The sequence below is a fragment of the Microtus ochrogaster genome, chromosome 19, assembly GCF_000317375.1.
Source record: "Microtus ochrogaster isolate Prairie Vole_2 chromosome 19, MicOch1.0, whole genome shotgun sequence".
In the NCBI taxonomy this organism is placed as follows: domain Eukaryota; kingdom Metazoa; phylum Chordata; class Mammalia; order Rodentia; family Cricetidae; genus Microtus; species Microtus ochrogaster.
The window spans coordinates 58,775,905-58,803,426 of NC_022021.1; the positions used below are offsets into that span (position 1 = coordinate 58,775,905).

The 27,522-nt window shown below is 41.4% G+C and overlaps 2 protein-coding genes across 2 annotated transcripts in view; one reads left to right on the forward strand and one right to left on the reverse strand.

The window, feature by feature from the left end:
* Ddx4 (DEAD-box helicase 4) overlaps positions 1 to 21,518 on the reverse strand; it is a 59,837-nt gene extending 38,319 nt beyond the window's left edge. Inside the window, exons 1-6 of the mRNA XM_005356801.3 lie at positions 21,360 to 21,518; positions 12,675 to 12,967; positions 11,857 to 11,943; positions 6,319 to 6,376; positions 3,245 to 3,316; positions 1,914 to 1,991 (exon numbers count right to left, since the gene is read on the reverse strand). Coding sequence (XP_005356858.1) covers positions 1,914 to 1,991; positions 3,245 to 3,316; positions 6,319 to 6,376; positions 11,857 to 11,928 — 280 coding nt within the window. The 5' untranslated portion in view covers positions 11,929 to 11,943; positions 12,675 to 12,967; positions 21,360 to 21,518. The remainder of the gene's footprint in view (positions 1 to 1,913; positions 1,992 to 3,244; positions 3,317 to 6,318; positions 6,377 to 11,856; positions 11,944 to 12,674; positions 12,968 to 21,359) is intronic.
* Positions 21,519 to 22,146: 628 nt separating this feature from the next.
* Positions 22,147 to 27,522, forward strand: part of Slc38a9 (solute carrier family 38 member 9) — a 90,146-nt gene continuing 84,770 nt past the window's right edge. Inside the window, exon 1 of the mRNA XM_005356803.2 lies at positions 22,147 to 22,328. The gene's annotated coding sequence lies outside the window, so the exon portion shown is untranslated. The remainder of the gene's footprint in view (positions 22,329 to 27,522) is intronic.

The window sequence follows — 27,522 nt, forward strand, 5'->3', positions numbered from 1 at the left end:
ACAACCATCTGTAATGGGGTCTGGTGCCCTCTTCTGGCCTTCAGGCATACACACAGACAGAATATTGTATACATAATAAATAAATAAATATTTTAAAAAAAAGTGAAATCTAAAATCTCTGTTTCATGTAAAAAGAGCCACCTAATATGGGACAGAAGAAAAACAAAAATTTAAAGACTATTATTGCCACTAATCTTACAATCCTTTGGTTTTAAACTGAATCCTTAACTAAGGTATAAATTATATATATATATATAATATATATATATGATATTAATGGTCATATAGAGTATTAACTAATTCTAGAAAAAGGTTTCCTCTATCTTCTTGTACATGATTTCGGGTCTGAATATCAGTTTTCTACAGTGAACCATGACCTTTGAAGTTTCCACAAGGAGGATGGGGCCCTGTAATGATGATTCCTCCAGCATTATGATAACACCACTAAGCTGAAAAATACAATCTAAAGATTGACTTTGGACTACAAACTGCTCAGAACAATTTCAAAGTGGCTAGCACATAAATTGAAAATGAAAACAGTGTAAAACCACATGGTTTTTCTTGTCCTGAGGAAGCAAAAACTCAGGATCCCCGGGGCTTGTTGGCCAGGCGGTCTAGCCAAATCAGTGAGCTCTAGGTTCAGTGAGAGATCTGTCTCTTAAAAAATTGTTGACTCTTACTTAATAAAATGGTCTTTAGTGTAAAAATACTCAAGGAGTTAGGGATGGTGGTGCATGCCTGTAGCCCTAGCTACTTAGAAGCTGATTATAGACTATCACTTGAGTTTATGAGTTAGACACCTAACTGGACAGCATAGTGAGACTGTCTCACACACAGAAAAGATACTTGGAGATACATATCTTAAAATTAAATGTCAATATGGATACCTATCGATCATTGTCTTAACTACATTATAAAGTACTCAGTTATAATTAGGCTTCTTTAACATAAGAAATAAGCAATTATTTGGATGGTTGTTCAATTTATACACATGATATATATATGTGTTATCTCAAATCACTTAACATCCTCAGATTTAACCAAATTTAAGGGCTCTTCCAGCAATAAAATGCCATGGAAATTCTCCTATAAAAGCAAATATCCAACAGCTTCACTGTATGATTGACCAAAAATTCTTCAGCAGGTATTTTCTTTGAAAATGTAAATGTAGTCCTTAAAAATTATTATTTCTACAAAAAAAACTAAGCTTTAAATTATCAACGTCACATAAATATTTGTAATCTTCAAAGTTGCTATAGTCAAAGAATATAGTCAAAGAAATTGACTGTATTCTACCTCCCTCAGTTGCTGCTTGCTCCTGTCATTCCTGTCCCAAGGAAAAATCAATGTTGAGTTTCTGAAAAAAACTGGGACGCTCTCCCACCTAAACATTATTGGTCTTCCTGTGCTCAGCTACAGATGAGCACACATTCCCCTACTGAGATATAAATAAGTCTCCACAGGGAACTTAGATCCCTGAGTAATAAAGAAGGGAAGAATCGGGGCTCATATATAGAGTGAATCAATGATATTAAAGCAAGAGGAAAAAGCATGAGTATCAAAAATATGGTGCAACAGGGATAAGAGTGCTTGCTGTAAAGCCTGGTGGTCTGAGTTCAATCCCTGGAGTCCACATGGTGGATGGAGAGAAACAATGCCTGGAAGTTGTTCTTTGTCCTCCATACATAAACATACAAATAATAATAGTAAATGTTTTTAAAAAGACAGAACACTGTATATACCCAAAGCAGCATAAACTGTTGCTTTTATACTTTCTCTAAATGAAAATACTTTCTTGAGAGGCTCATCATTTCTAGCATTACACATACTCTCTGGGGTTTTTTCCTAAAAAATAAACCTGGAAACCTTGGAGCCAACTACAATTGTGGTTGTAAAGTATTACAAGTAATTACCTCTGTTTCCAAAACCCTTTCCTCTCCCAAATCCTCCAGCAGCAGGTGTGTTCTCTCTTTTACTAGACTCGCCAATATCTGAAAAATTTTATAGAAAGTTAAACTTCTTAACATGCAAAATTGTGTCATTAAAAGATAGGGATGAAATGCATCTTTAGATGACTTTTACAGATAGTAGGAAAATAGAAAAGGGACTTTAAAATAATATATTTGCAAGTATATTTAATTCTTATTCTTCTTATTATTATTTAAATAATAAAATATAGTTCAAAATGTTTTCAGCACCTTACTATCAATTTAGTTATAAAAAAATGAAAGCATTTTGCTCTACTACTATCTACAAACCCAAGTGTTTCTACCTTTTTGTTTGTTTATTTGTTTTGAGACAGGATTTTAAATGCAGTCCAGGGTGGCCTTAACCTCAAAATCCTACTGGAATTGCAGGACCCACCACACATGGCAAGTATTGATGGCCCTAAACATACAATTTTAAAATCCAACCTGGTCAGGCACAGTGACGCATGCCTCCAATTGCATCATTTGGGAGATGGAGACAGGAGTTCTAGGCCAGTCTTAGCTACACAGCAAATTCAAGGCCAGTTTGGGCTACAAGATACCCTATCTCAAGGCCTGGAGGGATGGCTCAGCCGTTAAAGGCTAGGCTCACAACCAAAAATATAATAAGAGACCCTGTCTCAAAAATAAGGAAATAAATTCAACCTTGGTAAAAATAACTTCTTAAATTTAACACTGATAAGCTAACTAAAATATCTCCCATATTGTTTTTGTTAAGAAAACTTAACACTCAAGTAGGCCCTTTTACTCTACCCTCCAAATGTTTTACAATAATGTTCTCACATCAGTTCCTAGAAACAGAAATCTGAAATTAAGCAGCAACTGTGGATAATCTGTCTGTGCAGTCAATTTAACTGTTTTATCATCATCCCAAAGAAGTTAAGACAGCATTGAAGTACATGGGCATCACCTGGTGTGGTAGCACACGCATCTACTACTAGCACTTAGGAGGCTGTGGAAGGAGGATCACAAGTTCAATACATGTCTGTAACATAGTACACAGGAAGAGCTTAGGGCCAGTGTGGGTTTAAGACCAGCATGGATTATAATGTTTAAAGCCAGCTGGGCATGCATGCCTGTCTTTGTTTCTCTGCCCCTCTCCCACCCCCACATACCACTCACATTAAATAAAATCAACTCATTATATCAACAAAACCTACCATCCTCTAAGTTATAGCAGACTTAACTTTTCTTTAAACAGCCAAAGTCCCTATGCCTTTAGTCAACAATTCAGATTAAAGGAAGACTATACTTACCTCTGTTTCCCAAATTTCTTCCAGAGGGAAATCTCATGAAATGATCTCTTCCAGAAGGTCCATCTTCCATTTCTAAAGCAAATAACATTTCAAAGCAAATCAAATAAAAATACATATCAAATATATAAAATTTAAAGCCTTTTCAATGTGCCACATATAACAGAGGGATTTTATCTATTAAGAAATAAGTAAATAAGTAAATAAGTAAGTAAATAAATAAATAAATAAATAAATACCAAGAGCCAAGCTACCTGAGAGACTAAGGCAGAAGGGTAACAAATTCACAGCAATCTTAACTACAACATAAGTTCTAGGCCAGTACTAGGAACTTATGAGATACTTTCTCAAAACAAAATTAAATTACAGAGTTAAAATAGGACTGTGGATGCAATTCAATGGTGGAATACTTGTTTAGGATGCATGAGGCTTAGTCAAAGAAGAAAAATGACAAAGAGCCTAACTGAAAAATGAGTTGTCTAAGTAGCTCTTCAGAAGAGTACCTACTCTATGCTCCACTAGCTTCTTGACAGACCCACTCACCTACCTAGAGACAGCACCAGACACTGTGAGCTGGGGCCTCCTATATTAATTAGCAGTCAAGAAAATGTCCCACAGACATGCCCGCAGGCCAATATGATCGAGGCAACTCTTCAATTAAGGATCTCTTCCTAAGCAACTCCAGGCTGTGTCAAGTCAACAATAAAAACTAACCAGGACACTATATTAAGTAAAAGCAAGAGAGTATAATATGATCCCATTTCTGAAAAAATTAAAAATAGCCAGATCAAGTAGTATCAAAACAAAATGAAAATAAAGTATAGAAAGCAAGGACAGAAGCAAAGAAAAGCAAGTCTATGTCTCAATAAAAATAAAAATGTAATAAATATGCACCCATAAAAGTAGAATTTGATACAATTATGTCAGAATATATAGAGAGAGATCTAAAAAGAATCACAGTCACTATCAGTGGAGGCCAAAATTTGGGGCTAATATTTTGATTTAGTTTCTTCCTTTCTAACCATTTAAATTTTTGATAAAAATTATTTAGGTATCAGTTTAGTTTACATTCACTAGACTAGAATATGCTGCAATGAGAAAATAAAACTTTCTAGGTCCAAAAAGCTCTATTTTTAATCATAAAATAGGACTAATACAATGGATCAAAAAAGGTACTTACAGAAGACAACCTGAGTGCAAGTGCCAGCACCCACAGGGTGGAGCAGAGACCCTGACCCCTGGAGCTGTCCTCTCTAATCCTGTGTTGCAGCATGCATATATGGCCCCCTAACACAATCAATGTAATATTTTAAAGTACTTTTTTGAAAATTTGAAAACTACAAAAAGGTATTTGTTATCCAGAGAGAAACAATTATTTCTCATGAGATTTCTTTTATTTAGCCTGAGCATCCACAGATTAATGAGCATTTAGTTGGTAGTCATTTCAATCTAACTTTTCAAAAATTCTATGACAACAGAGTACTATGTTTTCATATGATATAAGCCTGCCTATTTCATTCCTTTACTGAAACTATCTCTGAGAACCAGGTTTACACTGGGAAAATATCAGGAAGTATACATTTACACATCTGTCTTTTATACTTTTAAAAGATCTCAGCATTCATATGGAGGAAGGAAAATGAGTCTTGTTTTGTTTGTTTCAGGCAGATAATAATCCCATATGTTTTTGAAAACTGGATTATATATTAAACCAATACATTTAAATGTTTGTGAAAGAAGTGCCTTGACAACAGCAAAGGTTTTCATAAGCTCTAGCCAACAGATTTACTTGAACATATGAACTAAATTTGCTTTAACCTCACAGACTGAGTCTCGTACTCCCCTCACTTTTCTACAAACTACCTTGGCAGTTTTGTTTTCCTTCACTGTATGCCAGGTTCCAGTGAGCAAACAGTTCTCTTGACTATAAATGCTTTGACCTCATCCTCTAATTTTTAACAGAAGAAATTATAAACTGATTTTCCCCTAGGCCTTGCATTTGTCTTCTCCCAGTCAGTGGGTTGCCTTTTTGTCTTAGTGACAGTGTCCTCTGCTTTACAGAAGCTTCTCAGTCTCAGGAGGTCCCATTTATTCAATGAGGCCCTTAATGTCTGTGCTGCTGGGTTTATACGTAGGAAGTGATCTCCTGTGCCCATCTGTTGTAGAGTACTTCCCACTTTCTCTTCTATCAGGTTCAGTGTGTTCGGACTGATATTGAGGTTCTTGCTGTACAGGCCGAATCATCTGTGTTCAATTCCCTCAAGGTCTGAACTCCTAAAAGTGGAGGGATAACCAACTCCACAAAGTTGTCTTTTGGTCTCCACACACATGTCATAGCACATACGTTATGTACACAATAATAAAAATATTAATGGTGAAGATGGTCACTGTTATGTACATGCTACCATAACAAAAAATCTTTCACTGTATATCAGCAGTCACATTTTAGCCTGTTTCAATAAAGCAAAAGACTACCGCCACGATTTAATTTCTTACCCAAGTCGTACTCTTTCTACCATGTTACCATACACATTAATTCTAGAGCGTATGGTAGTACACATGCAGGGAAGGTGGGCAGTCCAAATACAAATTCATACAGAGAAAGGAGTTAGGAGTCACAAAATAGGTTTCAATCCTTTTGAAACTTATCTCTCATTCTCTTGGGAACTTCGGTAAATTAGTTTTTTGATGCCAAAGAAACTCATGTTCTTGATGGCATGACAATGTCTGGCTTAAACAGTTGGTTTTTGACCAATCATCAGAATTTGAACCTACTTTAATAATCTTACCATCTATGCTGCCCTCTTATATCAGGAGACCTGACAATGCTTTAGCAACCTGAAGCCAAACATACAACCCTCAGGCTGAAAAAGTTTTACAGCAATTCACTGAAGTAATATAGTCTCTGACACTGTATTTTCTTTAGATATAAGTTTTCCTATCTAAAATATTAAATTATAATTAATCCTCACTAAAGAATTTAAAAATACTCTATACCTATCAATCTACTACTTATCCTTAAGTATTATACAAAACCCTTAACTTAAAAATAAAAGTCATCTTGCCTTAACACATACCTGATGAAGCCGAAGTCCTGTTAAAAGTGTCTCCATTTGCACCAGAAGAATATTTGGCCTGTAAGACAGAAAACCAAGTTTTCAATCAACTCTGAATAAGAAGAATGTGCCATCTATTTCACAAATAAAAATTAGAGTCCCTTCTTTTTTCATGAGAAATACATTCTAAGACCCTCAGTGCCTGAAACCATAAGTAGTTTCTCAATTTATTCATATACTGTCTCTTTCTCTCTTCACCTCACTCCCTTCCCCCCTCTCATACACACAAAATACATGAAATACTTTTTCTTGTACATATATACCTATGATAAGGTTTATGAATTTGGCACAGTAAGAAAATAAATTATGGCAATAGACTGTAAAAAAAAATTATTGTTCAGAAGCTAGGTAACAAGGAGGCCCCTGAGAGGAATGCATGGTTCTCCCTAAAGAGGATATAGATGAGATGTCTTGGGTAAACTGGGTGGGGGGAGAGGACAGGGGATGGGGCAATCAGGATTCTTGGGAGACCGACAGAGAGACAGAGTAATGAAAGAGATATCTTGACAGAGTGGGCCGTTATAGGGTTAGGAAGAAACCAGGTGACAGGAAACTCCCAGGAATCCACAAGGGTGACTCCAGCTAAGATTCCTAGCAATAGTGAAGAGGGTGCCTGAACTGGCCTTCCCCTGCAGTTGTAGATTGGTGACTACCCTAATTGTCATCATAGAGCCTTCATCCAGTACCTGATGGAAACAGATGCAGAGATCCCCAGCCAGTACTGGGGCTGAGCTTTGGGAGTCCAGTTGAAGAGACAGAGGAGGGATTATATGAGCAAGGAGGGTTCAAGATCATGAAAGGACAGCTGACCTGAGCTTGTGAGAGCTCATGGACTCTGGACAGACAGCTAGGAATCTGGCATGGGACCAACCTAGGCCCTCTGCACCTGGGTGACAGTTGTGTATCTTGGTCTTTCATGGGGTCCTAGCAGTGGGACCAGGACCTGTCCCTCAGGCATGAACTGGCTCTTTGGAACCTATTCCTTGTAGCAAGATGCCTTGTTCAGGTCTTGATGCAGGGGGAGGAACTTGATCCTGCCTCATCTTGATGCTCTGCTTATTCCCAAGGGAGACCTTACCCTTTCTGAATGGAGGCGGAGGAAGAGTGGATGGAGGCAGTGAATGGGGTTGGTATGATAAGAAGAAAAAAATCTTATTGCTCTCTATTCACCACTTGTGCTGTGACATGATTTAATGAGATAGAGTGAGGTGAACGAATTATAATGTAAGATTAAGCTACTAGTGACTTTATGACAATATGTCAGGAGAACGAGCTGCTCCAAGTGATCATGGGTCATAGATCCATAATGTCAGACAGGTAGTGTATAACAGCATGGATAAACCAGACAAAGGGAGAACTCACTTTCTGGGCAAGACAAAGGGGGATGATGAGAGGTTTTAACATGCTACTCAGGATGACATGCATTTTGAAACACCAATTATTTACTTCTGAAATTTCCCACTTAACATTTTTACACCACAGTTATCTACTGGTAACTGAAATCATGAAAAGCAAAACTACAGAAAAGGATACTACTATCAGGTGGTGGTGGCACACTCCTTTAATCCCAGCACTTGGGAGGCAGAGGGAGGTGGATCTCTGTGAGTCTGAGGCCAGCCTGGACTACAGAACGAGTTCCCAAGTTCCCAGCAGGCTCCAAAGTTACAGAGAAATCCTGTCTCAAAAATTGAAAGGAAGGGAGGGAGGGAAGGAAGGAAGGAGGGCAGACAAGAAGACACTATTATATAACTGCATGCAAAACACTGGCTAGCATATGAAATTATCACTTAAAATTATTAAATAATAAAGTACAGCCATGGCCAAATCTGATGGGCTACCCATTTCGATAAACGATTTTATTGGAGCACAGTGCTTCACTAATCTATGAATATATCAGCAGCTGCAATAGCCAAGCTGTGGCTGAGACTAAAACCTACAATGTCTAAATCATTCACTGTCTAGCTGCTGACCAACATACCTGCAAAGTATAAGCTGTTATTAAGTAAATAAACCAAAGAAAACACACAATACTGTTTGCAGAGTTCAGTATTTCACACTACACTCACCAATGCTACAGGCTAAAGTAGAACACAGGACACTATCAGAAGGCAACTTCACAATAAAGATACATAACTTAAAACTTTTACTGTGACTAGGTATGAATAGCACTCAGGATGCTAAGACAGGAAGATGATGAGATTGAGACCAGCTTGGGCTACATAATAAGATTCTGTCTCAAAAGGTTTTAAAAAGCACTTCATTGTAAATAATTAAAATAAACTAAAATAATATATCTACACTTAAAGAACTGATTTTAAATAATGCTCATATATGCACCGAAAACTGTATGCAGTCTGTGGCTGCATTCCAACAAAGTTGTGAATCACCAGATAATTGGGTCAGAATATTCATGAGTAATTTCAGTTAAACTTGAGTAAGCAGTAATTCAAGATTATCAATGCTCTCACTTATTCACTGCTCCGGTTTCTAGTCTAAAAGTTCTGCTACAGATGCATGTACATTACTGTGGCAGTATTATACTAATCAGTGGACTTAGGAGATTCAACTTTTGTTATAAAAATCAATAACTAAATACCAAGTTAATCTTTGAACCTTCCAGTATTTCTTGGTTTCTCTGTGTTAATGACAATTTGAGTAACTTTTTCTCACCTCTAAAACCTATAATGTCCTTTCATCATTAACCCACTCCTTTATTTCTTATGTAAGCTTCTATAAGAAAAAATTTTCAGACTAAAGCTCTGAAATGCATGTATATGAGCATCCAACATGAATAACTTAAGAATGAAGCGACCTATACTTATAGGTCTTACTGTAGTCAAATGGCTGCGTTAAAGTCACAATCTTCCTTCAAGTAAGTTCTTTTAAGTAAGTGCCTGCCAGTGTTGGAAAGAGAGCAGCACCGAGGTGGCTACCCTCAGGTAACACTTTTCTAAAATTTCTCTCACAAAAGACACTAAAATGACTTTCAAAACTTTTATGTGGCTCAGCAATCATCCAGATATTTTCTAAAGTTGTCATTAAGAGCAAAAGCACAACAGTGTCACTGAAATATCCTAGTAAACTGCTATAATAAAAAGCCCAAATCTATAGTTACCAAATACCAAAGCAAGAATTATCCAACCAGTCTTATCAATGGACAGGGTGCTATTTGTCAAACAGAGGGGAAAAATACTTACTGGTCTAAAGTGTCTAACCAATAAGCACTAAAATAACTGAACAGTTTTTACAACATGATGCCTCAAGCTAAGGAATTTAATATTTATATGTGTTTAACTTACAAATTCCAAGGCAAATTATGAAATAGGTACATGTGTACAGTAGGTAAAAATGACAGACGTCCTTTGTAATACTACGTAAGTTTGATTTTTCAGTGTTTTAAAAGGAAAACTCTTTTAGCTCTCTAATCAGCTTAAATTACCATCCTCATCTTCTCCAGGCAATGCCTCATTTAGGACATTTATCTGCAGCTGCTGCCTCTGCCATATCCTTTATTTCCTTCAAGTTACTCACAACCCAACTTCCACATTGACCTCTGACCTGAAAATGCTTTTTAATAAGAGAATAAGCAATAAAACTACTTTGGGCAGGTAGTGGTGGTACACACCTTTAATCCCAGCACTTGGGAAGCAGAGGCAGGCGGATCTTTGTGAGTTTGAGGCCAGCCTGGTCTACAGGAGCTAGTTCTAGGACAAATCCCAAAGCTACAGAGAAACCCTGCCTCAAAAAACCAGAACCAAACAAACAAACAAAAAATAAAGTTACTACTTTGTATCTCTACCAAATGTGCAACATAACTTCAGAGGGCTTTTACCTCTGAATAACTTTGGGTTTTTTGAGACAGATCTACATTATTATGGCATGTATTGATTATGACCTGGTAGCCCTCCTAACTCAGCTTCCCAGGTGTGTGTAAGCAAGGGCACAGTGAAACCACCAAACTGTATCACTTCCTGTGGGAAGGTTTATTGTAAACATAAAACTGCTGAGTGACTTCTCTCTCAGGTGCTAGAGAGAAAATAGCCAGAAGCATTTGGGGCAATCCAAAGTTGCCATGACTACCTCTTGGAAACAGAGAGAATAGCAAAAAGGGGTGAAAGCCTTGCCAGTTATAAGGAGAGAAGCTGTAAAGTGGAACAGCCTGGGAGTTTAAGGTAGTGGGGAGGGGGTTGTGGGCTCTGAGTGGCTCTGTTATGCATTACAGGTACTGTTAATAGGTATCTAAAGAGCCAGAAGGTTAGCGTGAGTGCTCTTCCAGAGGACCCAGGTTCAATCCCCACCAACTACATGGAAGCTCATAACTGTCGGTAACTTCAGTTCTAGGTGACCCAACACCCTCACACAGACACACGTGCAGGCAAAACACCAATGTACATTTCAAAAAGTAAATTATTTAAAATAAATAAATAACACACTAAGTCAGGCAGTAGTGGCATTCACCTTTAATCCCATCATTTGGGAGGCAGAGGCAGGCAGATCTCTGTGAGTCTGAGGCTAGCATGGTCTACAGAGCAAGTTCTAGGATAGCCAAGACCTACATATAGAAATTCTATCTCAAAAACTCTGTCTCTCTCTGATCTATAATGTATGTACATACATATATATGTAATGTGTGTATATATATTTATTAAGATACTAGTGCTAAGATAAGTTTCAAGCCAAGAAATTATAAATTCAGATTATTATTTGGGATATTTGAATTCAAAGCCCACATATCAATCCCAACTAAAACAAAACAGCGAGTATTTTATTTTTGTATAAAGTAAGTATTTTCACAAAGAGAGCACTTAAAATCCTAACTGGCATACATACAGAATGGAAATGCTAGATGTGAGGGAATTCTGCCAAGGTTTCTCTGTGTGGACCAGGCTGGCTTTGAACTCACAGAGACCCACCTGCCTCTGCCTCCTGAGTGTTGGGATTAAAGATGCGACACCACAGTCTGGTGTCTTATTTATAAGAATGTATCTTATAAAGTACATGCCAATAATAATAATAATAAATTATAAATGTGAATATATACACACACATGAAACTGACCCCAAAGCGTTTTTGAGTTACAATTTTAACCCCCAATGCCATTCAGAAAAAACAATCTAATATTTTAGTCTAATATATTCCTATTGAGTGCCTTACTTTCCAATCAAATCATTACTTTCAATTTTTCTACACAAGTTATCTTTCAAGACTTTCCCACACATTTGTACAAGTTTGTGTTCACCTGAAAGTTCTAAAGCACTAAGATTTGAATGACACTGGTAGTATTACCATACTTTTGTTTGTCATTATCAAATTACTATATAGATGTTATCCAATTTGAAGACTAGCCTGGCTTTCTCTTTCTCCATTAAATAGTTAAGAAAGATTACATGAAGATAAATACTAAACAGACTAGAATAATTTAGAACTTCCTCACCAATTTGATTTTAAACTAATAAAAACCCACGACATTTAATGACTCTACACTCTAAGTTTTATTACCTTTTCAAATACAGGAACATAGGAAGACACGTTAGGTTTGAGAATTTCTGCTTCCCAATCTTCATCTCCCATGGTAGCTACAGGTTCCTTTAAAAAAAAAATTTAATGTACTTTTGGCTATGGTCACATCAGAATTGTTAATTTTCAATTATGAGGCTGTGGTTTAGGAATAAGACACAGTAAGTGAAGCACAAGGCAGTGGGGTTGGCCACCACTACTACAAAATAAGACATGTAAATTATTTTTTCCCCTACGCATCTCTTAGAACTACCTGACTAATGTGACCACCCTCCCCCAAAAGCTTTTCTTGCCTATAGGTGGTATTTATAGGCAGCATTTTTATCTTTCAAAGCTAGGTGAATCATTCACGCAATTTCCATGTCCCCAGCAACGCACTGTCTGAGACATTCAAGTTATTTCCCTTTGCGTCCCCTCCGAGATAACTCGGGACGCTGAGGCCTTGGACACTAGAAGGGGAGAATGTCGTAAGGTGGTGGCCCGCTCTCTTCGACACAGGGCGTCGAGCTTCCCCGGGGGCGTTCAAACACCGTTTCTTCTGTAAAATGGCTGCCTGGGCACTGAGCAGAAGGTTCCTTAGGCCTCCCCGCCCTGCAGGCCCCAGGTCTTCACACCCGCTCGGAGCTCTCAGCAAGGAGCCGCTGGTCCGAAGGGGAAGGCCCCAGAGGCCGGCCTCACAGCCCACGAAGGCCCTCGTGCCGAGCCCCTGGCTCCAGCACAGACCCCCACAGGCCCCCTAGGCCCGGCTAGGGCGGCCATGGCCGAGGGCAGAACCAGACGAAGGCCACCAGCTAACTCACCTCTCCGCTCCAGGCTTCCTGGGCTCCTCGCGGCCGCCGACGCGGCTTAAACGGCTGCACGTGCGGACGCCTGGACGCCGACTGCGTCAAGTGCGTGGGCCAACAACAAATAGCACCAGGCGACGGGGCCGCCAGCCAATCAGCATCAGCGCCGCGCGGGTTCCCGCCCCCACCGAGGGGCCCTGCACGTTCTCTGCCTTTGATGAGGCCGAGGCAGGGCTCTGCGTCCTGGTAGCGGAGATGCAGGCTGCCCTAGGGCGTGTACCCCGCTGCATCCTTCCCGGCTCTATCCGCTCCATTTTTACATAAAGAAAAAAAAAAACAAAAAACTAAAAATTGTATCTCCTTGCCCTTTAGGTCTCCTCTTCCTGGCTTGGCCCTCCTGATTCTAAATGTCTGACGTGCTCTCTCTATTTGACAAATATACGTCCCACTCCTCTACTAAAACCGAGTGGAAGCAATGCTTTTCTTTGTCCTCATCATTAAAAAAAAAAAAAAAAAAGGCGCGAATGAGATTGCGTCTAGAGTTGTAAAGAAAACAGCCCCTCAGGCAGAAAAGAGGAAGAAATGGCTTGTTTGCCAAAGTCTGGATTTGTGGTTCACCTGTTCACATCCATGAAGGCACTTGCCAGGGGCACTTAGTATTTAAAGCGCTCATTAACTACATATTCTAATTCTGTCCATTCCTAACCTCTTTAAAAGGAAAATCTTTCCATGCTTTTCCCAATTTTCCCAGAGAGCCTAACAATGAAATGTATGTAAAACACAGTTCTGGGGGAGGGGGGTTGGCGTGTGTGTGTGTGTGTGTGTTTTATCATTTTTCTCTGAAGCTTTGAAGAAATTTCTAGATATCTGTCAGGTACAATACAAGATGGTAGATGTAAAAGAGAGGCACTCACTCCAGCTTGAGCTGGCTTTAAAGTTTTCTAGAAACACGTTTGTGTCAGCACCAAACGCGTTAGAACCATGCAGGATCCCAAAAGGGAAGTACAGGCCGAGCGACTGTGGCGCACGCCTTTAATGCCAGCACTCGGGAGGCAGAGGCAGGCGGATCTCTGTGAGTTCGAGACCAGCCTGGTCTACAGAGCTAATTCCAGGACGGGCTCCAAAAAGCTACAGAGAAACCCTGTCTCGAAAAAACCAAACAAACAAACAAACAAAACCAAAAGGGAAGTACAAGGGGTACAGCATCTTCCAGAAATCATGTCAGCAAAACATGATAAAGAGTTTGATGTGCTGGCTGTCCTTACAAGCAAGGCTCTAAAAGATAAAATTTCTAGCCATGTGTGGTAATACGTGGTTAGAATTCCACTGCATGAGAGAGTAAGTTAGGGATTCCTCTAGGCCAAGAGTTATCTGGGCTATGTAGTGAGTTCTAGGTCATCCTGGGCTATGGAGTGTAATGTTTACTAGACTGTGGTATACACCACTAACAAATCATTAGGCAATTCATGGATACTTTTCATTTTGACAGTCATTTTTATGCCTAAACTTACTATTTGTTATGTATTTAAAACTATATCTAGCTTTTAGAGATGTAAATGCCTAGAATGAGGCTAAATTAATGTATCCTTTTTAAAACTTCACTCAGCTGAGGAAAAACTTAGCTATATAATAATGTGGGGGAATAGTAAAGCAACATGAAAGTGATATTCAGGTAACTGGAATGTAAGAAACACTGGCACAGATGAAGACTCAGGATCTGAGGGCTGCTCTCTAGCAGAACGTTCTCCACTGTAAAGACATTTCATCAACACCAGTTCCCATCCTGTGCTTACTTAGCAGCTTCCGGATTCCTGATTTTGCTCGCCTGTATTTCACATGAACAAGACTTATTGGCACTACCTGTTCCCAGTAATGAATCAATACAGTGGTATTCTAGCTCAGAAATGAGTCTTGTTTGAGTTGTGTTCCTGAGGGTTCCTATGTGTAATGGCCCAGGCCCTCCCCTCTGATGTTAGTAACCCTAATACTGTTACAAGTGTGCAATGAAAGCTTTGAAGGAAAAAGAAAAGCCACATTCTAGATCAGGACCTCTTGGGCAACTTTCCTCACACTAACAGCCATTTCTGGCCCTTTACCACAAAATGGAGGTTCATCACTGAACTGTGGAATCTGGTGAATAGGTTCTAGGTGACACAGAACACCAGGGTGTCGGCCTTTCTGTTCCTACTGGATATCACTTGCCTCAAAGAACAAAGAAAACCGGCTTCCTCTGTGTCCAAAGTAGCAATGGAAAGGGGATTTGTGAATATCACCACTATATGTAATCCTGTCCTTTTTTGTTTTTAAGTATTTCACCTTAAAGCAGATCCTGTCTGTGAGCCTGGACCAGAAATGAATCATTTTGCTGACCCTCTAAGATTGAAGGGTTGCCACTGCTAGGGTCAGTAGCGCATTCCTGTAACCATCACTTGGAAGAATCAGGAACTCAGCTGCAGGACTAGTTCAAGGCCAACCTCTGCAACCTAACAGTCAGCTTCAAAAGCCACAACTAAATACTAAAAAAGCAAAGGCCAGTGAGATGTAATCTGACAACCTGTGGACTTGAGGTTGGTCCCTGGGACCCACAGAGGGAAAGGAGAGAACTGACTTCCACAAGCTGTCCTCTGAGCTGTGCCATGGCCCGAACACACACACACACACACACACACACACACACACACACACACATCGGCCCCCATTCTCACACACCCTCCCACATAATAAACAAATGCAATAACAAAATTTTCAAATAAGATAAAGACTAAAAGATTGAAGCTTTTGATCAGAGAGTACATCACCAGCATTTGGCTGAAAATGTAGCATTAAAAGAAAATTGGGGGGAAGAACAATAAGTCCCTAAAGTGTATACCATAACATTTTCCCAAATAAAGGAGAAATTAAGAATTAAGCAATGAAAAAAATTAAGCAATTAGGAAACCTGGCAAACACTATCTTAAGCACATGACCAAAGTCCACAACACTCTTCTTGTTATCCTTTACTATAAAACAAACTACTGCAGAACATGTTGGCTTACAAAAATGCTCTCAGGGTTGTGTTGATTGAGAGGGCCCAGCATACCATCTCATCCAATTACGTTAAAATGCTGATCAGAACCTGGATCATTTTACACTTTAATATCAACTTCTTCCTTTTTGGCGTTGCCAGAGTTTGAACCTAGATAATTAAGCATGCCAGGCAAACTCTCTATCACTGAGCTATACCCCCAGCCCCCAATATCAATTTGTTTAAACATCCAAGGTTGTTTTATTTGGGGGGGGCACTAGTATCTGAGGGCTGGGATAGCCAGAACATATCTCACTACAAGTGGCTGCCCTGAGCTTTCAAGGTTTTTGGGCAATCTGTGAGACTCTATAAGGCTATTGCTCACCTCCAAAGCCAGCATTTCAGCTGGACAGATATGTCCTGGACATCACTCCAAGAGACCAGGAGTGTCTTAAGGTCCAGCATAAGAAGTTATACAATCATATTCACGATACTCAAGTGATTGGTATGAGAAAGTCACAAGGCTGCTCCAGATTCATGGAGATGGGAGCACACAATGTCGTGAAAACTGGAGATACAGTCCTCTGGAAAACCTGGAACCTGACTGGGGTGTGGCTGCATCAATCTCAGGTTCCTTTCAGATCCCCAGTAACCTGACTGTTTGCCCTTTTAATGTTGTCTCAAAGTTATCATGAGTGTATTTCATCCTCTTCATTTTTCCTCTTCTGTTCTTTTCAAATAGCCTGCCTTGGAGTTCACCCATTTTCTCTTCTTTTGGTTTACTCTGTTATCAAGGCTTTCTTAATGCATTTTCATTTTGTTTAGTGCAACTTTAGGATCAAAGATTTCAATTTTTTAAAATTTGCCTCCACATCTCTCTCAATGTTACCTATTAAAGTATTGAATTATCTCTCTATTTTCTATTGCAATTCAGTAGGTTTCCTTAAACTTGATTCACTGGTTTGTTTGCTTTTAATTATCTGTGGCAATTTGGATGAGAAATGTTCCCCAGAGACCCAGCTATTTGAACACTTGGAGCCCAGTTGGCTGTGCTGTATAGGGAGGTTTATGGAATGCAGCCTTACTGGAGGAAGTATGTTAGTCGGGGGTGGACTTTGAGAATGCATAGCTTCACCTGACTCCTAGTTCACACTTTCTGTTTCATGCTTTCCGTTGAGGATGTGAGCTCTCAGCCTCCTGCTCCAGCCATTACACCTGCTGCTTGCCACCATGCTTCCTTACCATGATGGACTCTTATCACTCTGAAACCATAAGCCAAACTAAACTCCTTCTTCCATAAGTCAGCTTTGGGGTCATGGTGTTTTATCGCAGCAACAGAAAAGTAATAATACATTTCTCTGGTTATTATCTAGACAGACTCTGACGTTTTATTTTACTGATAGATGAGGCCCACAGTTCCTTAAACTTCCTTGATATTGGTTGATATATGACATAATCTGAAGAAAGGATTGGTTATTTATCCCAGTCTTCATAATTTGGCCGTGTTTTACAGGTTTTGTTTGATTTCAGAAATTCAAGCCAGCATGCTTATTTTTTTCAACCTACAGTTCTATCACTAGATGGCACCAAAGTTCAAGTTGCCTTTTGCAGTACTAAAAGCAATTCAAGTTTGGGGTTCACCTAACCTCTCAGCTGGTGAGATTTTTAAGACTCAGTTAGGGAGCTCTTATAAAGGTAGCTTATCCATAAATAAATCTCTTCCTGGGGCTTGCATAGGCCTACAATGCGTCTTCCAAGGCCATCAGCCTGTGGTCATGAACTGTAGAATTCTGTGAAGCTCTAGAGTGAATCACCAGAGGGACAAGCCCTGGGTTGGTATTCCACTACTGTGCTACCAGGCACAGAACTCCAGAACTGTAGCTATAAATGCCACCATGCTGAGCCCACAGTACACCAGGACCAACAGAGCACTGAGGAGAGAGAGAGACCAAGTCCTATACTCAATGGGCTGCCGAATGCTCTTGGGAACTCAGCCCTGACTGGAGCAGGAACTTGCTAGACTGGGACAGCAAGTCTTCCCTGGCACTGGAACTCTTCAGAAACCCTGCCTCCATGTAGGACTCGAGATGGGGACTGTTGGGTTCTGCTTGAGCAGTGTTGAGTTTCAGAAGCCCACCATTAAGTCCTAAGACAAAATCTGTGTTTTTACCCCACCCCACCCTGATGAATAGAGTCTGAGTACATGTGGTGATACCCAAGCTTTGGACAGTGTTGACGAAAGCAGTCCTTTGGCCATCCAAGATGACATTAACCCATGTCAGATCTAGATTTCACAGGTATGGTGTATTACATAGATTCGGCGTATATCCAGGACCATGCCAGACCTGACAGTAAGGCAAGTTTGTGCCAGGAGTCAAGGTCTTGAGCTCCATCTGTGAATACTGGCGCAGGATAGTTGTGCAGCTGGAGGTTGGGAATCGGTGGTGGCAACAGTCCCTTAGGGCAGTGGTTCTCAACCTTTCTAATGCTGTGACCCTTTAATACAGCTCTTTACGTTGTGGTGCTCCCAACCATGAAAATATTCCCATTGCTACTTTATAATTGTAATTTTGCCATACATCATTATGAACCTGGACTTTGTTTAAAATATGGCTTTAGGGGATTAAATTCAAGTCTCTGCACTTGAAACAGTATGAACCTATCAGTGATCTCAGTGCTGGTGGAACCCTGGGCATCCTGTGATCCAGGCCTGAACCTGAAGATGCTGCTGCTGGACTTGTGATAGTCAGATGGCCAAGACTGCGGTTAGGAGTCTTTCCTCACAACCTGGGCTTGTAGAATAGAAAACAGAACTCCGCCTATTGGGTAACATGAAAGCAAGCACTCTGCCTTGGAGCTTAGTGCCAGCCTTAATAGTCCCTAAGGCAGGGGTTCTCAATCTGTGGGTTTCGACCCCTGAGGAGGTCAAATGACCGTTTCACAAGGGTCACCTAAGACCACTGGAAAACACAGATGCTTACATTACAATTCATAATAGTAGTAAAATTACAAAAATACTAAGATGTGGTTATAGATGAGATGAGACTTGATTCTGTACTGATTGTTTTTTGGAAGAGAAACACAGAGGTTTACCATACATCCTACTTCTGTATATAGCTAAAACTTTCTACTACAACAGATGAAAAACTAAGTGTGGTGATTCATGCTGTACCAACATTCATTCAGAAGGAGAACCAAGAGGACCGTGCCATCCTGGGTCACAGAGCAAGTTCTGGATCAACGTGGGATACAAAGTGAGACCTTTGTAGTTGTTGTGAATTGTGAAGGAACATCGGAGGAAGAAAGACACTAAAGGATATAACAAGCTCAGCAGCAGGGTGGATCAGCCTCTGATGGACTGACTGCCTAGCAGCTTCGCAAGAGCACTTTTATTGACTGTTACAGAACAAAAGGCCTTTTAGTAAGTCAATCCCTGCATGCCAAAGTCTCTTCTCTGATCTAGAAGTTGTCCTTATCTAAGCAAACATAGTCATTCTAAGAATTCAGGTTTGCCAGGAATGTCTTATGACTGAGGTCATGCTAAGGTTCTGAAATTTCCCAAGAAAGAGCAACCTCGTAACTCTCAGGTGACAATCACTGATTATCTGCCAGAGATTACCTCAAGGTCTAAGTGGCTAGCACTCCAGAGTAAACCTTACCTAAAAGACAGATAAATAAATAAAAACCAAACAGTCCTGTAAAAATGTACTGTCCTCCCTCACTTTTCCTGGCTGTTCTTGTCTGCCTCTATGACCAAATCATTATCAAACTTTTCTTTAGATGTCTCCTTCTCGTCCTAGTCATTAAATATTAGTGAGTGTGCTGGTATATGTGGTGTGTAGGGCCTCTTCTTTATTAGTGATTGATGGGGTAGGGCCAGTCCATTGTGGGTGGGGCCAGTCCTGGGCTGGTGGTCCTGGGTTCTATAAGAAAGTAGGTTGAGCAAGTCGGTAAGCAGCACCTCTGCATCAGCTCCTGCCTCCAGATTCCTGTTCTCACTTCTGTAGATGATGAACACAGATATGGAAGTGAAAACCAAATAGATCCTTTTCTTCCCAACTTGATTTTTGGTCATAGTGTTTTGTCACAGCACTAGACTAAGACTATTGCAATTCACGTGTGTCCATTGAAAGAAAGCTCACAGACCCTTGAGAACAAATTTAGCCTTTTGAGACTACAGGGGTCCTCTGCCTCTATAAACTGAAGCACCTTCACTTTGCCCAGGGCATTTTTATTTTTCCATACTTACAATTATGCTAGTTGATCTTCATATGTTCAAACCATCTGAATGAAGCTTCCAATAATCCAGTGCCAAGCACAAAGTCTTGATGGAGGGGTGTACAGTGGTTTTCAGGGGTTCCCTCCCAGCTGAGTTTTGCATAGGTTTTGTATTCTTGTGAAACTCTGAGACAATGTCCTGTCAGAGATTCACATAGGGCAATAAAAGGTATCTGTACAATAAAGGATGGATTTGGGCTAGGTGCTAACACCAGGGCTAGGCCAGCAGTGGTGGGGGTAGTGTTAGCGCTAGTTTCTAACTCTTTGGTGCCAGGCCAGGAGGAATTCCGCTACACTAAGACAGTGTGTCTTAGAATTTGCTCATGCTGGGCAGTGGTGGCAGATGCCTGTCATCACAGTACTCAGGAGACAGAAGCAGGCGGATCTCTGTGGGTTTGAGGCCATCCTGGTCTACAAAGAGAGTTCCAGGGCAGCCAGGGCTGTTACTCAGAGAAAACCTGTCTCAAAAAAATTGTTTTCAGTTGCTGGCCCACCTTTATCCTTTTATCCTGAGTAATTTTTAAATCCTATTCTATAGTAAATGAATGTACTAATTAAGAGTTTCTCAGTGGGAAACATGGCAAAATTCTAGTCTGTTTATTTCGTGCTTGGACTTAGACCTTACTTCTGTAGTTATGGCTACGTGTTCAAACACTTTGGACAGGTCCTGCTCTGGAAGCCAAGATGAGGCCCATGAAGCCAAGGGAAAACTTTGGGCTGAGCCTTTAAGAATCCACTAGGCAGAACACTCAGTTACAATTTCTTCAGAGTAAGGTCTCTGTTGGTCCCTTTGATGGTGTTAGTGAGCTGTACCAAGAGGATGGGCTGCTATCTTCAAGATCATCCCCACCTGAAAAGTGGGACATGACCAGATGCTTTTTTTTCTTTTCTTTCTTTCTTTCTTTCTTTCTTTCTTTCTTTCTTTCTTTCTTTCTTTCTTTCTTTCTTTCTTCTTTTCTTTCTATCCTTCCTTCCTTCCTTTTCTTTTCTTTTCTTTTTGGGTTTTTGAAAATAAGGTTTCTCTGTGCAGCCCTGGCCATCCTGGAACTATCTCTGTAGACCAAGCTGGCCTCAAACTCTGCCTATCTCTGCCTCTGCAGTACTGGGATTAAAGGTGTGTGCCAATACTGCCTGGTATGACCAGAGCTTTCTTACCAATTGCAGCAATTTTGTTGTTATAAATACTTTTTTCTGGCCGTTGTAAGGTGTTTATTTACTTTTCAACCTTGCCTAAAATTGTTTTCTCATATTGGAATTTGGAGAAAGGAGAAAATGTTCCTGTCAGAGAGGCTCACAAATCAATGCATTGCTCATTTGAAAGTACAGCCAAAGAGTACCTGGTAAGCCTTTTGGAACATGAACACTATAATGAAATAGCTTGTATCCCCCTTAAAGGCAACATTCACTAAGTCACCTACTTGTAATTGTCAAGCCCCCAGCATCAGAATGGGCATTTAGGGGCGTTTGAGAGCGGAGTTTGTGTTTCAGATTTTCGCCACTTTAAAGTTTTGGTCTTGCTACGTCACTTAACTTTTCTAGGACTGTTTCTCTGTAAAATAAATTGGGCAGTTGCAAAAGACAAAAAAGAGATAAATGTAAAATTCTTGGAATTCATTACTATTTGATAAATTTAAGTGTTGGGGTCTTGATCACATAGCAGTACATTGCTTTCTAATGCTACCTTTCTTTACAGAGCCCTGGCTTGGGGCACGCCATGTGGGTTTTAGGGACTCAGCATGAGTTTGACTTCCTTACCAAAATACTTTACGCAGACTGTAGTGTTTATTTGCGTCGGTTTGGGGAAAACTGGGAAGCAGGGAGTCAATATTCTCCAAAAGCTTCTTTGAGTCTACAATCTAGCCACGCCCTCCCCGCTACCCAACCCCACCCCAGCTTCCCTCAGAATCCACAGCGCCCAAGCACGTGACCTCAGAACATAACAGGAGGCAGGAGAGCCTGAGAAGAAAGTCACCAGGTACGTCAGTCACATCCTCTTTTCCTCACGTGGCCTGTGATGCTGTAAATCTCCTCAGGAGATCGCTTCTACTGTCTTCCTAGGTTCTTCAGGAGAAGAGGACGCAGCCTAACAGAGAGGCGCGCACCTGCTCAGCGACCCCCGCCTCCGAAGCAAGAGGGCGGGGTTGTGCGGGAGGCTCGCTTGCTGCTGCAGAGCCCTCTGGGAGTTGTAGTTCTGGATAGCGGCGCTTTGACAGAGCCGGCGGGCTGTGTGCGCCTAGGACTCCATCCCCCGCCAGCCCCCGCGGCTTAAGTCGTTGCCTCTTCCTGTTTAGGGGACAAGTCGCCCGACGGCCGACAGCTACGAGGTCTGCGAAGGGATCTTCACCTCCCGATCGGGTTTTCCAAGGTAGAGGGATTGGCCTGCTGAGGTACGGCACGTTCTCACTCCTGACAAACTCACCCTGGGACAGCCTGAGAGGGAACCCAGGCGAGGCGGGAAGGGTTGAGCTTGCAGTCAACCGGCTGTCCCTACGGAGGGGTCTTTGGGATGCGGGGAGAGCCAAGCCCTGGGTCAGAGTGACTGTCCCAGAGAGGCTCGTGTCCCTCGAGTGGGTCGAGTGCGGGGAGTCCGCGGGGCTGAGGAAGTCTGGGTCTGCCCGAGTCTCTAGAAAAAGGCAGGGAGGGTGACAGCAGATCAGCACCGAAGCCGGGATGAGAGGACGGTTGGGATAAGAACAGAAGTGTCCTGTGAGAAAGAGCTAGAGAGAGAGAGAGGAATCGAGAGCGGAAGCCTCCTGGTGTCTCGGAATACAGCCACTGGTGTTCCTACCACACTGGTGGTATGGGTATTGCTCACTTGTGTTTGTACACGTTCTGGAGATCCATCCCAGGGCTTTGGTAGGTGCAGTGAGATCACTGTTCTGCCAAGCCATTTCCCCAGCCTGTGAACGAGTGCCCTGATAGTGGATGGCATGGTGTGTTGGCTGTCTTGCAATACTGGAGCTGTGGGGCAGCTAGGCAAATGCCTACTCCTCGCCTTACAAATCAGGAAACAGATCCACCGAGTTGGAAACTCCGCTTATCGTCAATCAATTATTAGCCAGCTTGTCCAAAACCTAACTGTGGTGATCCTTTGGCAGCGCCGTATGTATTGCTAAGTAGATCCGAGTGCCTTTTTCCTTTTCGGTGCCTTCAGATATGACAAAGAACTGGCATGCAGAGTAGTAGGCAAAACGATTTTGCTTGTTCATTATTTATTTTGGGTTTTGTTGTTTGTTTTCAACAAAACTTTTCAGTAAGTCATATGACCCTTGTGAATTAAAATTATATGCCTTAGAAACAACTACTGCCAGATAGACTTGGGGTACACTTGTAATCCCCGGACTCAGGAGAGCGAGGCAGGTAGAGGGATGGTCTCCGGTTAGATACATAAATAGGCTTTCTCAACCCCGGAAGCCAGAGGTGGAGAGATGACTGGTCCCTAAAGTGCTGATCTTGTGAGCATGAAGACCTGAGTTCTATCTCCAACACCTTTGTAAAACACCAAAACCAGGCACTCTGCCGCAATAGAGTTCCCAACACTGGGAAGGTAGGAACAGCAGGATCCCCAGGGGCCTTGTTGGCCAACTAGTCCAGTGAGAGACCCTGTCTCAAAAAGTAAGGTAGAGGGAAGATACCTGACTTCAACTGCTGGCCTCTGCATGCGTGTGTGCACACACACGAACATGTACATACACATACGCTGCACAGACAAGAACAGTCAGCAACTTCCACCCTAACAAAGATGTCACATAATCGAATGCTAAGGAAATTAATTTACCTTGCATTCCCAGTTTTGCCTGCCAAAGCATTGAGAACAATCAGCTTTAAATTTCCTCTCAAAATCGTCAGTAGTGTGTACGTATTGTACACATAAAAATATCCTGTTGTGGCTTTATAATACCCTAAGTATTCAACAAGGGTAAACTCGGGAAGACACTACTGCCAACTAATCCCTTGAACTTCAGTACATGGCTAGTAGTTTCTCTTTCTCCAGAACTTAGGAGGAGCTAGTGTTGCTGGTGTGGGAGGAGAGGTTCTTTGGTGCCATAATGTTGCTTTGGGGATTCTTAAAATGCACTGTGTCCAGCACTGCCAGGTTTTAACATCCTTCAAAGAACTACTTCATCAGAATAGGAAAATGTTCTACCAGGGACCTCAGAACTGTAGACTTATGGCTACTAGCTAAAATTATTCATAAGGAAGGAATTTAGGTGAGTGTGTTAGTAGACTCTATAGGAGATTTATAGGGAAAACAGGTGGGCATACAGTAACGGCTTCTGCGAGGCCGCCTTTGTAAAATGATGTGATTCCCTTGCTTTATGCTATAGAGGTAGATGAACTCTGACCAAATTTTCCTTGCTAATGACTATATTCTCTCTTATAAAATGTTACTAGAGTCTAGCCATGCACTCCCATTTCCATTTTCTCTATCACACTAAGAGGCGGGGTTGAGTAATTGCAGACATGCAATGGCTGAATAAGCTTAGGCAATTTCTTTCTGCCCCTTTTCAGAAAAAAGAAAGTCACTCTATGGCCTAGTAAACTGAACATAGAGTATCTGAAATTTTATAACATATATCCATGTATTAGATAATAACTAATATCAACCTCTGAGAAAGAACATACACTCCTTGAATGCTTATGTCCAAAGTAATATTTATCTTAACCACAACCCAGTCTTTCCGCAAATTGATGTCAGCATCTTAGCATAGATACTACAGATTTGCTTATGGATAGTTATAAGGAGGGTGTTAGAACGTCTAGGTCCTGCAGATTGGAAGCAGAGAACACTGAAGGTAAGCAGTCCCAGTCTCTTGTCCATGGTGCTACCACCAAGCACAGCAAGGCCAGCTCCTGCTGCCTGAGGTTGGAGTCAGCTTGAATTATAGTCACACATTAATGAGCCATAGTCTCCTTTCGAGTAACTCTGTCACATATGCAGGTCATAGATTAACTTAAAGCCCCATCCCCTTAAGTCACCGGTAGGAGCAGGAATTTAGTAGCCAGGGCTTTATTAAAAGCCATTCTTACAATTTAGTTTGTTGCAATTAAATGCAAGAAGAGGTAAAAGGGCAACAGTGCCTTGGGTGTGTTCTTAGGGTGGTGGTGGGAGGGGGCTTGGTGGGAGCCAGGTGGAGCCTGCCAAGACCAACTCCGTTGTTTTTTTCCAGACCCTGTCCCTCCTCTTATCTGGTCAGCTTGGCTATCTCATACCCAGCTGCAAGCCCTTTCATTTCTTATCTCTAGTGTTCCCAACCTCTGCCATTTTAATCCTGACATTCATTTGAACTCATTTGTTTTTACCTCAATATCACACAAATTAGGTAAGCTGTCGCTTTCCTTTCAGGACTCATCTTGGTCTTTTCATGTCATTCTCACAAAACACCTGGCATGAGTGATTTATAAGCAGCAGATTTAGAGCTGACTTTTCTGAAGACTCGGGAGTCTGAGGTCAGGGTGCAGTTAGTTTGAGTGTTTGGTAAGGGCCTGAGCTCTGCTTCCAGGTGGCTCCTTCTTGCTATGTTCCCACATAGTAAAAGAGACTGAAAGGCAAAGCGGGACTTCCGGCTCAACCCCTTCGGCCCTTTTATAAGGTACTAATCATATCTCCTAAAGGCTCTCAGTACTGTAACCCTGAGTCATCTCTCCAGCCTTGGTAATTACTTCCCACATAAACCTTGGAGGTAAAAATGGCAGTACCCCATACTAAAACTAGTTTTAAACAACCAGGAACTCTTATTGACTTAGCTTTGGATTAAGAGTCTTGACTTTGGCCAGGCATGGTTGTGCACACCTTTGATCCCAACATTCGGGAGGCAGAGGCAGGTGGATCTCAGTGAGTTTGAGGCCAGCCTGGTCTTCAAATTTGAGTTCCAGGACATCTAGGGCTGTTACACAGAGATACCCTGTCTAGAAACGCCGCCCCCCATGCCCAAGAGAGAGTTTTGAATTTTAAATTTAGAGTTTGTTTTAAAGCCCAGAGATTAAGATACTAGAACTACATGTCTATCTACATCACCTTGCCGGTTTAATGCCCACCAATTCTATCATTGTTAAGCCTGCAGCAAAGAGTTACTGTATGAATGGTTAGCATTTTTGTCATCAATAGACTGCTCTGCATTCTAACTTCCAGTTAAGAACACTTACTCCCTTTTCAACCTACTTCATCAAATAGAGTATTATAGCTTTACTCGTTGTTAAAAACAGTTAAATTGCTTATGGAGCAGTGTTTCAGGGGAAGTTGAAGTTCAAACTAATTGATTAAGACAACTGGAAACCACCAAGTTCTATACTCATTTTTCTAAATGTTATTAAATATTTGATAAAAAAAGGCAATAAGAACTTTGGACTTCTTGTTTATGAATTTCTTTTTTTATTTAAATCAACTTTTGGGCTTCTTTGTGGTGAATCGCCAGTTTTACTACGCCACAACATTGCGGCATTGCTTGAAATAAATATTCATCTGTGGGTCAGCTAGAACCTCTCAGTTCCTCTTGGTAAGGCTGACCGATAGAAAAGAATCTTTCTCAAGATTCCGTCTCCCCACCTTAGTCGTGTTCAGTCCCTAGTTAGAATATCTCCAGGAATGACAAGGACCCACTCTTTCTGAACTCGGGCACAGTCTTAGTTTAGTTTATGAATCAGTGCTGCAGAGTTGGCTTACAGATAGGAAAGGATAGCCACCTACCTCTTCCACTTTTAAGCAGGTTTGGTGTTACTCTCATTTGGCTGTTGTCCTTTCTCCTGCTGTAATGATCCTGGAAGAACTGGTGGTGACTAGGGAATAGCCTTGAGACCAAGCAGGAGGGGCGGGGGAGCTTGCATCAGGAAAGATTTGTCTAAACTAGTTACCTTAAAGAAAATAAACCCCTTGTGTTTAATTTCTAATGATGGACACATAGAAAGGTAATTTCTTCATCTTAGTTCTATCTATGGTTTAAGGTGAAATCTGTTCTGGCTGCTGTTGGTCTCTTATGCACAATCTAGGTGATGAAGACCTGCTTGTTCAGATGGCTCTTGGGTCTTTCGGAGCACTTAAGCTCCTCTTAAGTGTCACAGTGTAGAGGAGATGGCATCGGGCATCACACTGATCTGATCTCAGTCCCTGCTGGGGCTTTATTAACTAAGTGATCTAGGACAAGTTTCTTCTCTGAACTTCATTTTCTTTTCCTATTTTCCCTTATTCCTTCCTTCTCTTCTTTCCCCTTCTTTCCTTCTAATGTGAAAGTAATTGGTTTTTCCCGAAATTCAGCAGTTTAAACAGCATCATACAAAACAGAAGACAGTGGGAAGCATTCATTTAGATATAGCAATAGCTCCATCTCCAATCCCATAGCAACTCCATCCTCACCCCCTCTTTATTCCATCTCCCACCCCTCTACCCCATCTCCACCCCCTCTACTCCATCTCCCACCCCTCTATTCCATTTCCCACCCCCTCTACTCCATCTCCCATTCCATTTCTACCCCATCTCCCACCCCCTCTCTACTCCATCTCCACCCCCCTCTACTCCATCTCCCACCCCTCTACTCCATCTCCACCCCCCTCTACTCCATCTCCCACCCCTCTACTCCATCTCCC